The sequence below is a fragment of the Cynara cardunculus genome, assembly GCF_001531365.2.
Source record: "Cynara cardunculus var. scolymus isolate 2C chromosome LG 15, CcrdV1, whole genome shotgun sequence".
NCBI lineage: Eukaryota > Viridiplantae > Streptophyta > Magnoliopsida > Asterales > Asteraceae > Cynara > Cynara cardunculus.
Window position 1 is genome coordinate 18,900,736 of NC_037542.1, and position 12,546 is coordinate 18,913,281.

The 12,546-nt window shown below is 32.3% G+C and overlaps 1 protein-coding gene across 1 annotated transcript; it reads left to right on the forward strand.

The window, feature by feature from the left end:
- Positions 1 to 4,986: 4,986 nt before the first annotated feature.
- Positions 4,987 to 9,043, forward strand: LOC112527450 ((S)-ureidoglycine aminohydrolase). Its single transcript, XM_025138117.1, has 13 exons — positions 4,987 to 5,159; positions 5,272 to 5,400; positions 5,584 to 5,671; positions 5,761 to 5,837; positions 5,932 to 5,971; positions 6,078 to 6,144; positions 6,710 to 6,795; positions 6,896 to 6,977; positions 7,331 to 7,387; positions 8,159 to 8,197; positions 8,304 to 8,374; positions 8,621 to 8,674; positions 8,755 to 9,043. Exons 1-13 carry the CDS (start codon positions 5,102 to 5,104, stop codon positions 8,822 to 8,824), a joined length of 918 nt encoding a protein of 305 aa, XP_024993885.1. The 5' UTR covers positions 4,987 to 5,101; the 3' UTR covers positions 8,825 to 9,043.
- Positions 9,044 to 12,546: the final 3,503 nt, after the last annotated feature.

Genomic DNA, 12,546 nt, shown 5'->3' on the forward strand with positions numbered 1-12,546 from the left:
ATGAGTTGCCAATGATACAAAACTGACCTAATTTTATCGAATTAATCAGTTATGATATGATGACTATTGTTGTTACTTAGACAACAATGAAGAATTAAAGGGTGTACACACCGATGTTAGCATATTGGGTTGTCACCAATGCCAATATGTTTACATGAATTAATAAAGTAATAAACCCTAATTGTCCAACTATTTAAAAATATCCAATTCGTACAACTTCAAATATAGAATTTATAATATTAATAATAATTGTTATTTACTACTACTAATAATTTAAAAAATAATAAAATAATAATAATAATAATATAAATAAAAAAAATATTATATAATATATTCGAGTATACAGGAGAGTATTAATATATATATATATATATATATATAATAATAATAATAATTAAATATAATATATTATTAAATCGATTTGATGTTTTATGGATTTTAAAAGTAAGGGTGAACACGGGTTGGGTTGGGCGGTTTATGACGTTTTTACAACCCAACCCAATTACGGCGGTTTGAAAAATCTCAACTCAACCCAACCCATTCAAAAGTATAACCCAACTCAACCCAACCCTTGCGGGTTAGGGCGGGTTGGGTTGGGTTGGCGAATTACTAAAACTTATAAAATTGTCAAATGAAATATGATAAATAATACTAAAAGTATACCAACAAAGTCATTAATTATTACAATCATCCAAAAATATATATAAAGACTAAATCCTCAAGTCTTGAAATCAATTTTCAAAAATCAAAAGTTTGATACGAGCAATAGACTTCCCATTTCCATATGTTAAATGCTCAATCAAGTACAACCGTCTTTGACCTTCCCGACTCCGATGTTGCATTCTCCTTGAGCTTGTCTACAATTCAAAAACAATATTAAACAATTTATTAAGAATATGTAACTATATAAGCATGAAAAAAGAACCATCGTTAAGTTTACCTTCTTCAAGAAAGTCATAAGATGAAATTTCATCTAAAAACTCACTTATTTGAATTCCCTTATTGTTCTCTTTCAACCAACTTTGTGTGCATACAAGGGCCTCCACTATTTTTGGACTCAAAGAACTTCTAAATGAGTCTAAAATACGACCGCTAGTACTGAAGGCGGATTCATATGCTACAGTAGATATAGGTATAGCAAAAACATCTCTAGCTATCATAGACAAAATGCTATACCTATTAGTATTATCTTTCCACCAAAGTAATACGTCAAATGATGGAGTTTTTGGATTGATAGATCCATCAACCAAATATCTATCAACGTCGTTCATTTTTTTTCAGAAATGAACATTTTCAGAAATTAACATTTTCTTCTACAATGAACAATTAAATACTTTCAGAAATTAACATTTTCAGAAATGAACATTTTCAGAAATGAACATCGTCAATTAAGATAGCATGAAAAATTATTCAACACTTGCTTCACAACAATAAATAACAAAAATACGTGAAAAAAAGGTTCCTTACTTGCTTACGAGTAACGATGGTGACGAAGGGAGACGGCGACGGAGGGATTAGATTTAGGAGAAGGAGACGGTATTCGGTAGGTTGAACCGCAAGCAAGCAAGCAAGCAACTGAGCAAGTAAGGCTGTAAGGGACGTAGGAGAACTGGAGAAGCCGAGAAGGAGAAAGAGACGGGTAGGGTTGTGTTACTGTGTACTTGTGTTTGAGACTTGAGTTAATTTCTAAATGACTAAATCAATTGCTATTTTTGTTGGGCTGTTGGCCTATTTGTACTTGGGCTAACATAATACATAGGATTTAAGTCAAAGGATTAAGGAGGCTTAATGATTATTGGGCTAAAAATTTAAAGACCAAATTTTCAAGCAAACATGAAACACTTCTTAATTTTTGTAAATATCACACACACACATACACACACACACACATATATATATATATATATACATAATTTTATTAAAAAAATATACATTAGCGGCGGGTTGGCGGTTTGGGTTGGCTTACGTTATGCCAACCCAATTTCAACCCTTCTAATTAGCGGTTTGGCAGTTAGCGGTTTGGCGGTTTAGCGGGTTGGCGGGTTGGTTTAATCGGGTTGTTAGCGGTTTGGGTTGGACGGGTTTCGCGGATTGACGGTTTTTTGTTCACCCCTATTTAAAAGTACAACACAATTCCCAAACATTAAACACCTCTTATTAGGGGGAGGCTAATGGCACCTCTATCCCTCTATGTAATCATTCTTTTTAGGTGGTGCCATTAGCACTCCCCTTTTTATATGGTTTAGAATTCAATCTGATTGCATTGAAAATTGAAGAAAAAATATATATCATATTTTATTATTTTTGTTTTATATATTACATTGCATCTCATTTTAGATATAAATTTTTATCAATAATATTAATTTAGAGTACATAAACTTATTTTATTTTTTATTTATATAATAATATTTTTATGTTAAATCTCAAACTTTAAATTTTATTTTTGTAATTATATAGTCATTAAAAAAATAAATAATGTTGATATTAATAAAAGTTTATTTTTTTAAAAATAAAAGTAAAAAAAAAGACCAAAAAGTTTATTGATATAAAATATCTATTTGTTATTAATAATTTATATTAATTAAAATATATTATAAATAAATAAATGAAAAAAGCAAAAAAAAGAAAGAATTAATTATTTATATTAATTAAAATTTCATACAAATACGTTAAAATAAAAAAAGAGTAAATTGCAATTTGGTCCCTGTGGTTTGTTGTTTTCCTTAGTTTTGGTCCTTCTAAGTTTTTTGTTGCAAAAAAACTCTCGTGGTATGTAAAAGATTTGGTTTTAGTTCTCCCACTAATGGAGAAACCCAAACATTTTTGCATACCACGATAATTTTTCTTGCTATAAAAGTTCTGTAGGGACTCGGACCAAGAAAAACAACAAACCATAGAGACCCAATTTGCAACTTACTCTAACTAAAAAGATATAAAGACACAAAGAAAAAGAAAAAGAAAAGGTGATGATGAAGTAACGGGTTAAGGATGTACTTAGCCCTTTTATAACCAAAAATCTTATTTAATAAAATATTCATACATGTTATACAAACATATTTACTGTTCACAAACACAAAAAAAAAATATTACATCAGTAATTAAATATAAATATATATATATATATATATATTATGTTATTCATCATCACATCACCAAAAATTATTGATATGACATGACATCAGCAATTACCAAAATTCAATTTTTTTAGTAAGAAAGTGTACTCACAACAACCATAGAACATCTCTAATACAAGGTCCTTATAATCAAAAATTTATTTTCTTACAAGAACCAACATTATAGGTAATTCTTATAAGAATCTCATCCTAAATGAGTTATTGTACAAGAACCTTAAAGTTGGTGTAAGGTGACAATTTGCTAGTTTTTTTATATATTTTTCTAACTTTTATATCCAATATGATAATTAATATGTATATGTTTATTTAACTTAGAGTAAACTACAATTTTTGGTCCCTCTGGTTTAAACGATCTTCGAAAGTGGTCCCTAGAATTCAATAACTACAATTATTGTCCCTACTATTTACATTTTGCTTTGAAAATGGTCCCCAGTCACTAACTTTGTGAGATTAGTCCGTTAAGTAAGAGGGCATTTTTTTCCTTGTATCCTTTTTTATCCTTTTCTTTCTTGTTTTTACTCAAATCAAAGAGCAAGGGACAAAACGGTAAATAAATTCTATATTTTCATTATATATATAATTAAATACATGCATATATATATAAAAGATTCTATATATTTTCTCATTATATATATAACATACTTACGTACACACACATATATATATATGTACACATGTGTGTGTATATATATATATATATATATATATATATATATCTCACAAACACCCCCCAATAGGTGAAGCGACTATGGTGGTAATGTGCTCGTCAGGAAGAGAAAGTGGAAGGGGAATGGGACAGGGAGGGCTGGTGTGGTTGCCTGGAGGCAAATGGGGTGGGGGAGGGGATCATCCTTGTCTAAGAATGGGGAATGGGATGGTGGTTGGTCGAAGTTACAGGTGGTTGTCGAAGGTTGGCAAGAAAAAAAAGTGGGGAGGAGGTGGTGTTGTGCTCATCAGAAAGAGAAAGGGGATGGGGAGGGATAGAGAGTGTCGGATGTGGTGTTGTGGTCGCCGGAGGAGGGTGCTGAAGAAGACCGCCGGAGATGGTCCCTGTGTCTGTATGCGTATGATATATATATATATATATATATATATATATATAATATGAACATAAATAGAGTAAATTACAATTTGGTCCATGTGCTTTAACAAAATTATATAACTTCTCCCTGTTAACGTAAAGAGGCGAAAATACCCCTAACTTAATAGAAAAAAGTTAACAAAGTTAAGTCGAGGGACTACTTTCAAAACAAAATTGAAACAATAAGGACGATAATTATAGTTATTGAAGACCAGAGACTATTTTCAATGATTCGTGTAAACCACAGGGACCAAAATTGTAGTTTACTCTTTAACTTATATTATACATGGGACCCACAAAATGAGTTCTTAAGAACTATCATTATAAAGTTTCATGTAGATCATTAATTTAGTAAGCTGAAAATGAGTTGACAAGAAAAAGTACAAAAAATAAGTTATTACAAACACATTCATTATTATTTTTTTTTGCGTGTCACTTAACAAATTTGTTAAGAAATCGCTGTATGAACCATCGTACAAACTAAACTTCGTTAACAATCTTTTAACAACTTACTGAGTTTTATTGGATTAAAATCGTTAACATGATATTTTGCTTTTAGACCTTAACTTCGGATTTATCCATGTCAACAATTTTTAATAACGTATAGTTCTTTGCATCAAACTTAAAAACGTCTTTCTTTTTATTAAAATAGGACATATTTACCAAAATTCATGAACATAAAGGGCTAAAACTGTCGATCAAGTATTTCTAGGAAGTATTCCTAAAAACCCGTATCTCTGTGGATTTTAGCCTATGTGACTCATCTCCCACAGAAGGCCAATAGGCAGGGTGACCACAAACGATACGATAGTGGGCACCCGTCTTCTTCTTTTGGTAGGAGGAAGTGAAAGCGCACAACCAAGAAGCAAAATTTCTCAAAAAAAAAATGCAGTCTTTCTCAGCATTTCCTGCCAAATCTTTCATGCTTCTATCAACACTTCTATGTAAATCTATGAAAAACCGCACGTTTTTTCTTTCTTTTTCCCTTGTTTTACTGTGTATTTTGCCCTTTCACTATGATTAATTTTCTGAACTTTAATGTTTCTCAATATACAGGTTTTCTCAATATCGCTGTTACCGAACAAGGGTTTTGCTCTGCACCATCAGTAATTGATTCCAGTTCAAACGCCCAACCTCTTTATTCAAAAGTCACCAACCCCACTCTCTCGCCTTCTCACCTACAAGGTTAGCGCCCTGTTTGATTTCAAAGAAATCCACCAAAAACTGACTGGTAATTTTGTTCTTTTTACTCTGTGTTTGTGTGTATGTGGTCTTCTGTTTATGAATTAAGGGCTATGAGTTACTTGATCATATTGAAAATGGGGTTTAGTTAAATGACCATTTTTTTGTGTGTTTGTTGTTTGGCAGATTTACCTGGGTTTACTCGAAGTATGTATAGGAGTGATCATGCCTTAATCACTCCTGAAAGTCATGTTTTTAGCCCATTGCCTGATTGGTATGTTGAATGCCTTAAGAATCTGTGTTTTCTATTTCTTTTTCTAATAGGTTAATTTTAAGCTTGTAATGAAAGTCAATTTGATATAGGAGCAACACACTAGGGGCATATTTAGTCTCGCCGGCAATGGGTGCACATTTTGTAATGTATATAGCAAAGATGCAAGGTGCATTCACATTTATCTTTGTCATTAGTAATTGGGTATTTCAAAAAGATAACCAATTTCTTGATGAGCAACAAAGTTTGTTTCATATGTGCAGAAGGTTCAAAATCGGGACTCCCTCCAAAGCATATTGAGAGGTATTGATGTTTCTCTCAGTTTGTAACGAAAAGCGAGTTACCTTTTTATCATAGTTTGTCTTGAGAGATTCTTTTGTTTATGTTTATGTTTATGTTTATGATTTAGGTTTGTATTTGTGGTTCAAGGGTTGGTGACACTCACTAATGTTTCTGGCATTTGCCAAACGCTGATGGTAAATTACCCGTCTTGATCGTGAAATTGTTTTTTATGTTGTTCTTCATTTCAATGTAGTAAGATTAAAATAATCATTCTGTGCAAGAATATAAACGTGTATCGTATATACATGTAGCCCCATTGCATAATCCTGCAAAATTGATGCACAATATTTCACTTGAAAGATCACTTCACAATCTGTTTCTGTTGTGAAGTTTGATTGCATTCTTTAACCTTAAAGATTTTATCATATCCAAGATAACTAGATAGCAAAAAATTCTTTCGGGCTTGCATTCCATTTTGAAATGTGTCGACTTTTGCAAATCAAATAGACTTCCTTTCATCAACTGTAAATTCAATTGTTATGTGGATGTTAACAACGTAAAGGAAGTTGTATTATTTTGAGTTCAGAAAGTTCTATGTTTGACTTTGATTTCTGAAAGTCAAACATGGACCTCTTTTCTCTGTTTTTCTATTTTCTTTTTGACTAGTGAGATTAGCATAAGCTGTGTCAGTAATCCTAAGTTTCAATACTAAATAAATTCATTCCTCGCTAGTTTGATCTGTACATCTTTGAATTATAGGTAGACTCGTTTGCTTATCTACCTCCTAACTCAGAGCATCTCTTCGAAAGTTATGAATCTGCTACACTTGTTGTATTTGAAAGAAGGTATGCTTATGAAGTGAATATATGGATGAAATAGATTATCCAATTTCTTCAACAGCTATATGTTTATCTTATAAACCACAAGGGTCAACTTTTTATGTAGGTATGCTTACCTGGAAAATCATATTCCCGAGCCAATTGTTGGCTCCACTGATCAACAGCCACTTCTTGACACCCCCGGAGAGGCAAGTGCTCGTAACTATATGCTTAGCGTTGCTCCTTCATCTCTTAAAGACAAGTTTTAGCGTTATTATGTTGGTTCTATTATTTAATCACGAGTTTTAATCTATAATCATCAACTCAAATTCCGTCTAGATTTTAAAACGGACCCCCTTTTGGGATAGAGGGAGTGTTATTTGTAGTCTGTTATTATTACTAATACTATTATATTATCTATCGGTAATCTACACTTGGTTGCAAGAATTTTATTGGGAAAATGTCTCCTTGATTAGTTTTTAAGTATTTGTAATGGTTGTAATATCCTCTTTATCTACTAATTAAATTCCTCTCTTTTGGATAATTTTTCTTCCAATATCAGGTGTTCCAACTGCGGAAGCTTCTTCCTACATCCATGCCTTACGACTTCAACATCCATGTAAGCCACAAAAGTTGGATTTTAAAAAGATTATTGTATGCTTTGATATCTTTGAGTTGACGCATTGTTTACCGAGAATCTTTGACTAATAATCAATACTAGAACGTCACAGAACAAGACCAAAACTAAAAGAACTTATAGACCCAAATCAATATTGCAAATATCTTCTTGTGATTGATAATGGACAAATATGTAAATATAGATTGAATGTTTACCAAAATAGTAAAGGATGCATTTTGCTTTGACTAATATCAAGAAACACCTTCAAATCTAAAGCTTGTAGCTTAAGCTAGAGGAAAACAGAGTACATGAGGTTCGACTTTGCTGATGTTGATAGGGAAACCAGGTGATTAGGTAAACATGTTAGAAGATGAAACTGGTAAAGAAGAAGTGGGGTTTCTTTAAGTATATAATATTTATATACACCAAATACAACAAATAAGCTGACACACTCTTCTCACCTTTGGTCAGGTTTGAACCCCAAACCGCCTAGGAGGCCAGAGGCCCGGATACCGCTAGATCAAGGACCCTTTGGTTAAGAAGTGGTTGTTAGGGGACACACAAGTCTTGTTGATGATGTTGATCATCAGGGTCTAATACATTTGTTTTTTTCTCGTTGGTAAAAACAAGAAATCTTAAAAGATTTTTTTAGAACCGACCAATATCTTAATTATTTCTTTCAGAACTTTTATGCTCTTAGAAACTTGGATTTCATAATTTTGTAATTGTAAACTAATCCTTTTCTAAATTCTGATATTTGTAATCATGCAGATCATGGACTTCCAACCCGGTGAATTTCTCAATGTAAAGGTACGCCATTACTTATTGTCGGTTAATAATGCATCCATTCAACTCAAAAGTCTCAAGTCTTGACAAAACTGGAACTATGATAAGTTATCTCTGTTTATCTCTGCAGGAAGTCCATTATAATCAGCATGGTTTGCTACTTCTAGAGGGACAAGGCATATATCGTCTTGGTGATAGCTGGTAATTTCAACGCCAAAAACTGCCTTTTTTGCTTACCATATGTTCGTAAACAAAGCTAAGATTTACCAAATTACCTTGTTTTACCCTGCAAGCTGTTCAAGAAAAATGGTGACGCATTTCATTAGTACAGTTGCACCAAAGAAACACCTTTTCCATTTCTAACAAGAAAACAGACAAAAAATGCTGCAACATCATTGTTATGCATAGTTTAGAATAGATCTTATTCTTTGATTTTCTGTAACATAGGTATCCGGTTGAGGCTGGAGATGCAATCTGGATGGCTCCATTTGTGCCTCAATGGTAAGAAGCTTGACCAATATTATATCAAATCACTCCCGTTGCCACATTATAAACAGATTTCATTATAATCTTGTTTGCAGGTATGCTGCCCTTGGTAAAGTCCGCACACGCTATTTGCTCTATAAAGACGTCAACAGGAATCCTTTATAACGCATGAGGAAGACCATGTCTATGGAGTGTGATGACTCGAATCTTTTATGAGTTATTGGAGTTGAAAGCTTCAGTTCTGTCAAAACTAATATGGAAATCAGATCCTTTGGTTAAACACTTAATTGACGTTTTGACAATTCTTCTTTTACATCCATGACCTGACACGTTTGCGAATGCCATTTATTGACTGGTTTGAAATTAAAGGCTTTTTTTGTGAAATAAATGCTCGTAATAGTCCTATGGAAATCTTTACTTTTTTAATTGCATGATTTAATCTGATTTTAATATATATATATATATATATATGTATGTATATGTATAACTTTTGAGAGGATGAACTTTGTGGGGAATAAAATTATACATATATAAAAGAGGTATCACATGGCTTATAGATTATTTATTTATTTGCATGTGTTATTAAATAATTAAATACAAAACCATAAGAGTGGTGTCTGATTGATTTGAGCTTGTCTCCAAAGGTCAAAAGTACTAGAAGGTCTCGGGTTCAAATCCAAAGAGGAATAAAAATTCCCTTGTGGCCATAGAAGTTCAAATGTGGTGACTTCGGACAATCTGCAAAGCAGGTGGTAGTTTTGGGATTAGTCGGCTCGCATAGCGGATTGGATATCCAGATTAATAATAATAATAATAATAATAATAATAATAATAATAATAATTAAATAGAAATGATTGCTCTTCCCCGACCTAGTGGATCTTGTGATAATGGCTTCTGAAAATGACTGAAAACATAAAGAAAAATCCGTTTTCATACTTGTAAATTTACTAGATTTTGTGTTAAAATCATTTCTAGCATCAAAGAAAGCTCCATATCTCAGACTTTTCAGATAAATCTTTTAAGTATAAGAATTGAAAGAAAAAAACCACATCTAACTAAGCATCTCTTGTAAGACTTTTGTGATTATTTTATCGGTATAAAACTGACTAAAATCAAATAAATTACCTTCTTTTGACGAGAGTTGCATCATCAATGGATTTGCCATTGTTTAAATTGGAGACACCTTCTACCAGTCATCTCAATAGCGGACGCTTTGATTCTTGAAGTTGCTCACGAACAAGTACTCAAATTATCGTTTTTGTAGCTTTTAGTCTCCAACTCTATTCGAATTAGTTAGGATCAATCGAAGGGTACAATATATGGGCGTGGCCTATTAAATTTCAACTTTTGGTTAATAAAATCTCAATAATTTTAATTATTACTATGAAGAGTGAGATACAATTTTGGTCCTAATGGACTGCACTTTCTTCGGTTTTCGTCCCTATTATGCATTAATTATGGTGTTGGTGATTGTGCTATGCTATGCATTTTCACATGGTTTTGGTCCCTCCATAAAATGACCATTAAAAAAGTTCGTTAAGCGGTACCATCTGCCCCTTGATCCCCACCATCTGTGATTCAAGGTTTAAGTCAGCTTAAACGAGCAACACCTTATAACCTGTATTAGAGCTTAACCAAACCTCTTGGGTTTCCGTAAATTTCAATAGCACAAATATCATGACACTAAAATTAACACCACAACTTTGGTCGAAAATAAACAAGTTTCTCTTTTGCCGAAATAAAAAAAAGAACACAATGTTTTTAGTATCCTTAACACATCCAATCAGATATACACAACGTTTTTAGTATCCTTAACACATCCAATCAGATATCATAAACGTATCAATAGACAAGTGACGAAAATCGCATCCCTTCATATATGATTTTAGAGTTGTTATTAGAAAAGAACCACATGTGAAACATGTGGGTTGTTAGGCATATATGCATAAGCAAATTTGAACCTAATCCAGATTTTTCTATCAGCATAATAATACACAATTAGTATCTTAATTATTTTGTAGAAAGAAGAATCATATAATACTTTAAAGAATGTAAAAAAGAATCATATATTACTTAAAAAGAATGACACTTTCACTAAGTAGAGACAAAAACCATTGATTTTTTGTTTCTTTCATATAAAGTTATGTTTTCTCCAAAGTTTAATTAATTAATTAGTGGACATTAAGATGTCACTGTTGATTTTAACTAGTTCAATCATGATATATTCAGCAACCATTGAGTTTCACCATTATTCCTTTCTGAATGGGTCTTGTAATTCCATCATCCCAATGAATCCAAACATAATGGTAAAAGGATTCAGCTAGGCATCATAGAAGATATTTTCTAGCACTCTTTGGGCTAGATTTGGTTCATTTCTTCTATGGAGAGTAAATTAGGGGTTCCACGTCTTTTCATATGTTATCAGGGTACTACTTCTAGGACTTGAAACTCTGGGCATGCAATTTGTATTCGTCTAGCTCCCTCTTAACATTGTGGGACAATCTATACTCGTCTAGCCTCCGTTGCAGGGACGTGTTAGATTCTCATGTGGGCTACAGTACACTTGAGTCGTTTTTCCTCTATATATGTTGGAATCTCCAAGAGAGTAAATATGGGGGGCACACTTAATTGGTTACCAAAGAAGTATGATGAAATCCTGAAGAGGGTCTAGCAAGATTAAGTTAATGTATGTATGAATAAAAGATATAAGTAACTGGTTTTGGTAGTTTACAAACATTTGAGCTTCTCTTTCCCTCACTTATGTTTTAAGCTATCTAATTGGCAATATCTACCTTCTTGCTGAAGGTAGATTAAAGGGCTAAATCATCCCTCCTTTGTATACTTCAAAAAAACATAGATCCCATTTAGAGGACATGATGTTGTATCATGACATTCATCATACTCGTTGCAGGTGTAATTATACCTAAACCTAAGGGATATCTATGTTTGTTGATCATATTCAAATGTTCTAACTTCTGTATTTTATGGATACTATGACAAAAGTTGGTAAAGTCAACACGGCCTAACCTTTGGTGCAGTTTCTTTTGGGTTGCTGTCAACTTCATAAGATAAAAACAATACAAAAAAGAAATGGCAATAAAAAAGTACAATTGGAAATAAGCCACTTCCTTGTCCAATGTGAAAACTCTTTTAGAGAAAAGGTGTGAACTTTTTTGTTTGCTTGAAAAAGTAAAAATTCTGACGGAGATGACAACAAATTTATCAGAAGTGGTTCTTAGGGTTTGAAAAAGGGTAGAAGATTTGGAGAAAGAAAATGCAAGAATTAGAAGATATATCTCATAAATTTGGCTAAGTGACCCCAAACGTACGATATACTTATTAACGAAAAACCCAATTGATATAAATGAATTATAATGTGTATATATGTAAATATGTGATGTAAAGAAACCCTTGTTTCCATCTTGGATACGATTGATCGATGATAGAGTTCAATGATATTATCTCAGAATTATATATACGTTGTTATAATAGATTAAAATTTACCGTCACAACTTCTCTATCTTTCTATATATCTATCTATCTTGGCTAAATGGCTCCAAGGGAGTAGGGTTTAATTTATACTTTCTAGATTTGTTTGTATTCATGCAAATTGAGAAGAAAATTAAATACTGGGGAAATTAAATAAAACGACACCAGATATGTTGGTGTTTTTTTAAGGATATAAAAGATTGAACTAAGTCACCTTTAGCAAATAACCGGCAAAAGCTGAAACTTTTTATTTTTATCAAAGAATTCAATATCTAAATGAATATCATATATAATTGCAAGTTGCTCATCTTGAAGCATTTATTATTCTCATAATTCTTTTAGCCTTCTCATGAGCCATGTAAACAATATAAAAGCTGTATGAACACAGTCCAAAATC

Bases quoted from the DNA above. Each gene is read 5' to 3' on its own strand.
- LOC112527450 (XM_025138117.1), top strand. From the start codon at position 5,102: ATGCAGTCTTTCTCAGCATTTCCTGCCAAATCTTTCATGCTTCTATCA. The intron at 8,198-8,303 runs GTACGCCATTAC...TTATCTCTGCAG, and splicing joins GTGAATTTCTCAATGTAAAG to GAAGTCCATTATAATCAGCA. The intron at 8,675-8,754 runs GTAAGAAGCTTG...TCTTGTTTGCAG, and splicing joins GCTCCATTTGTGCCTCAATG to GTATGCTGCCCTTGGTAAAG.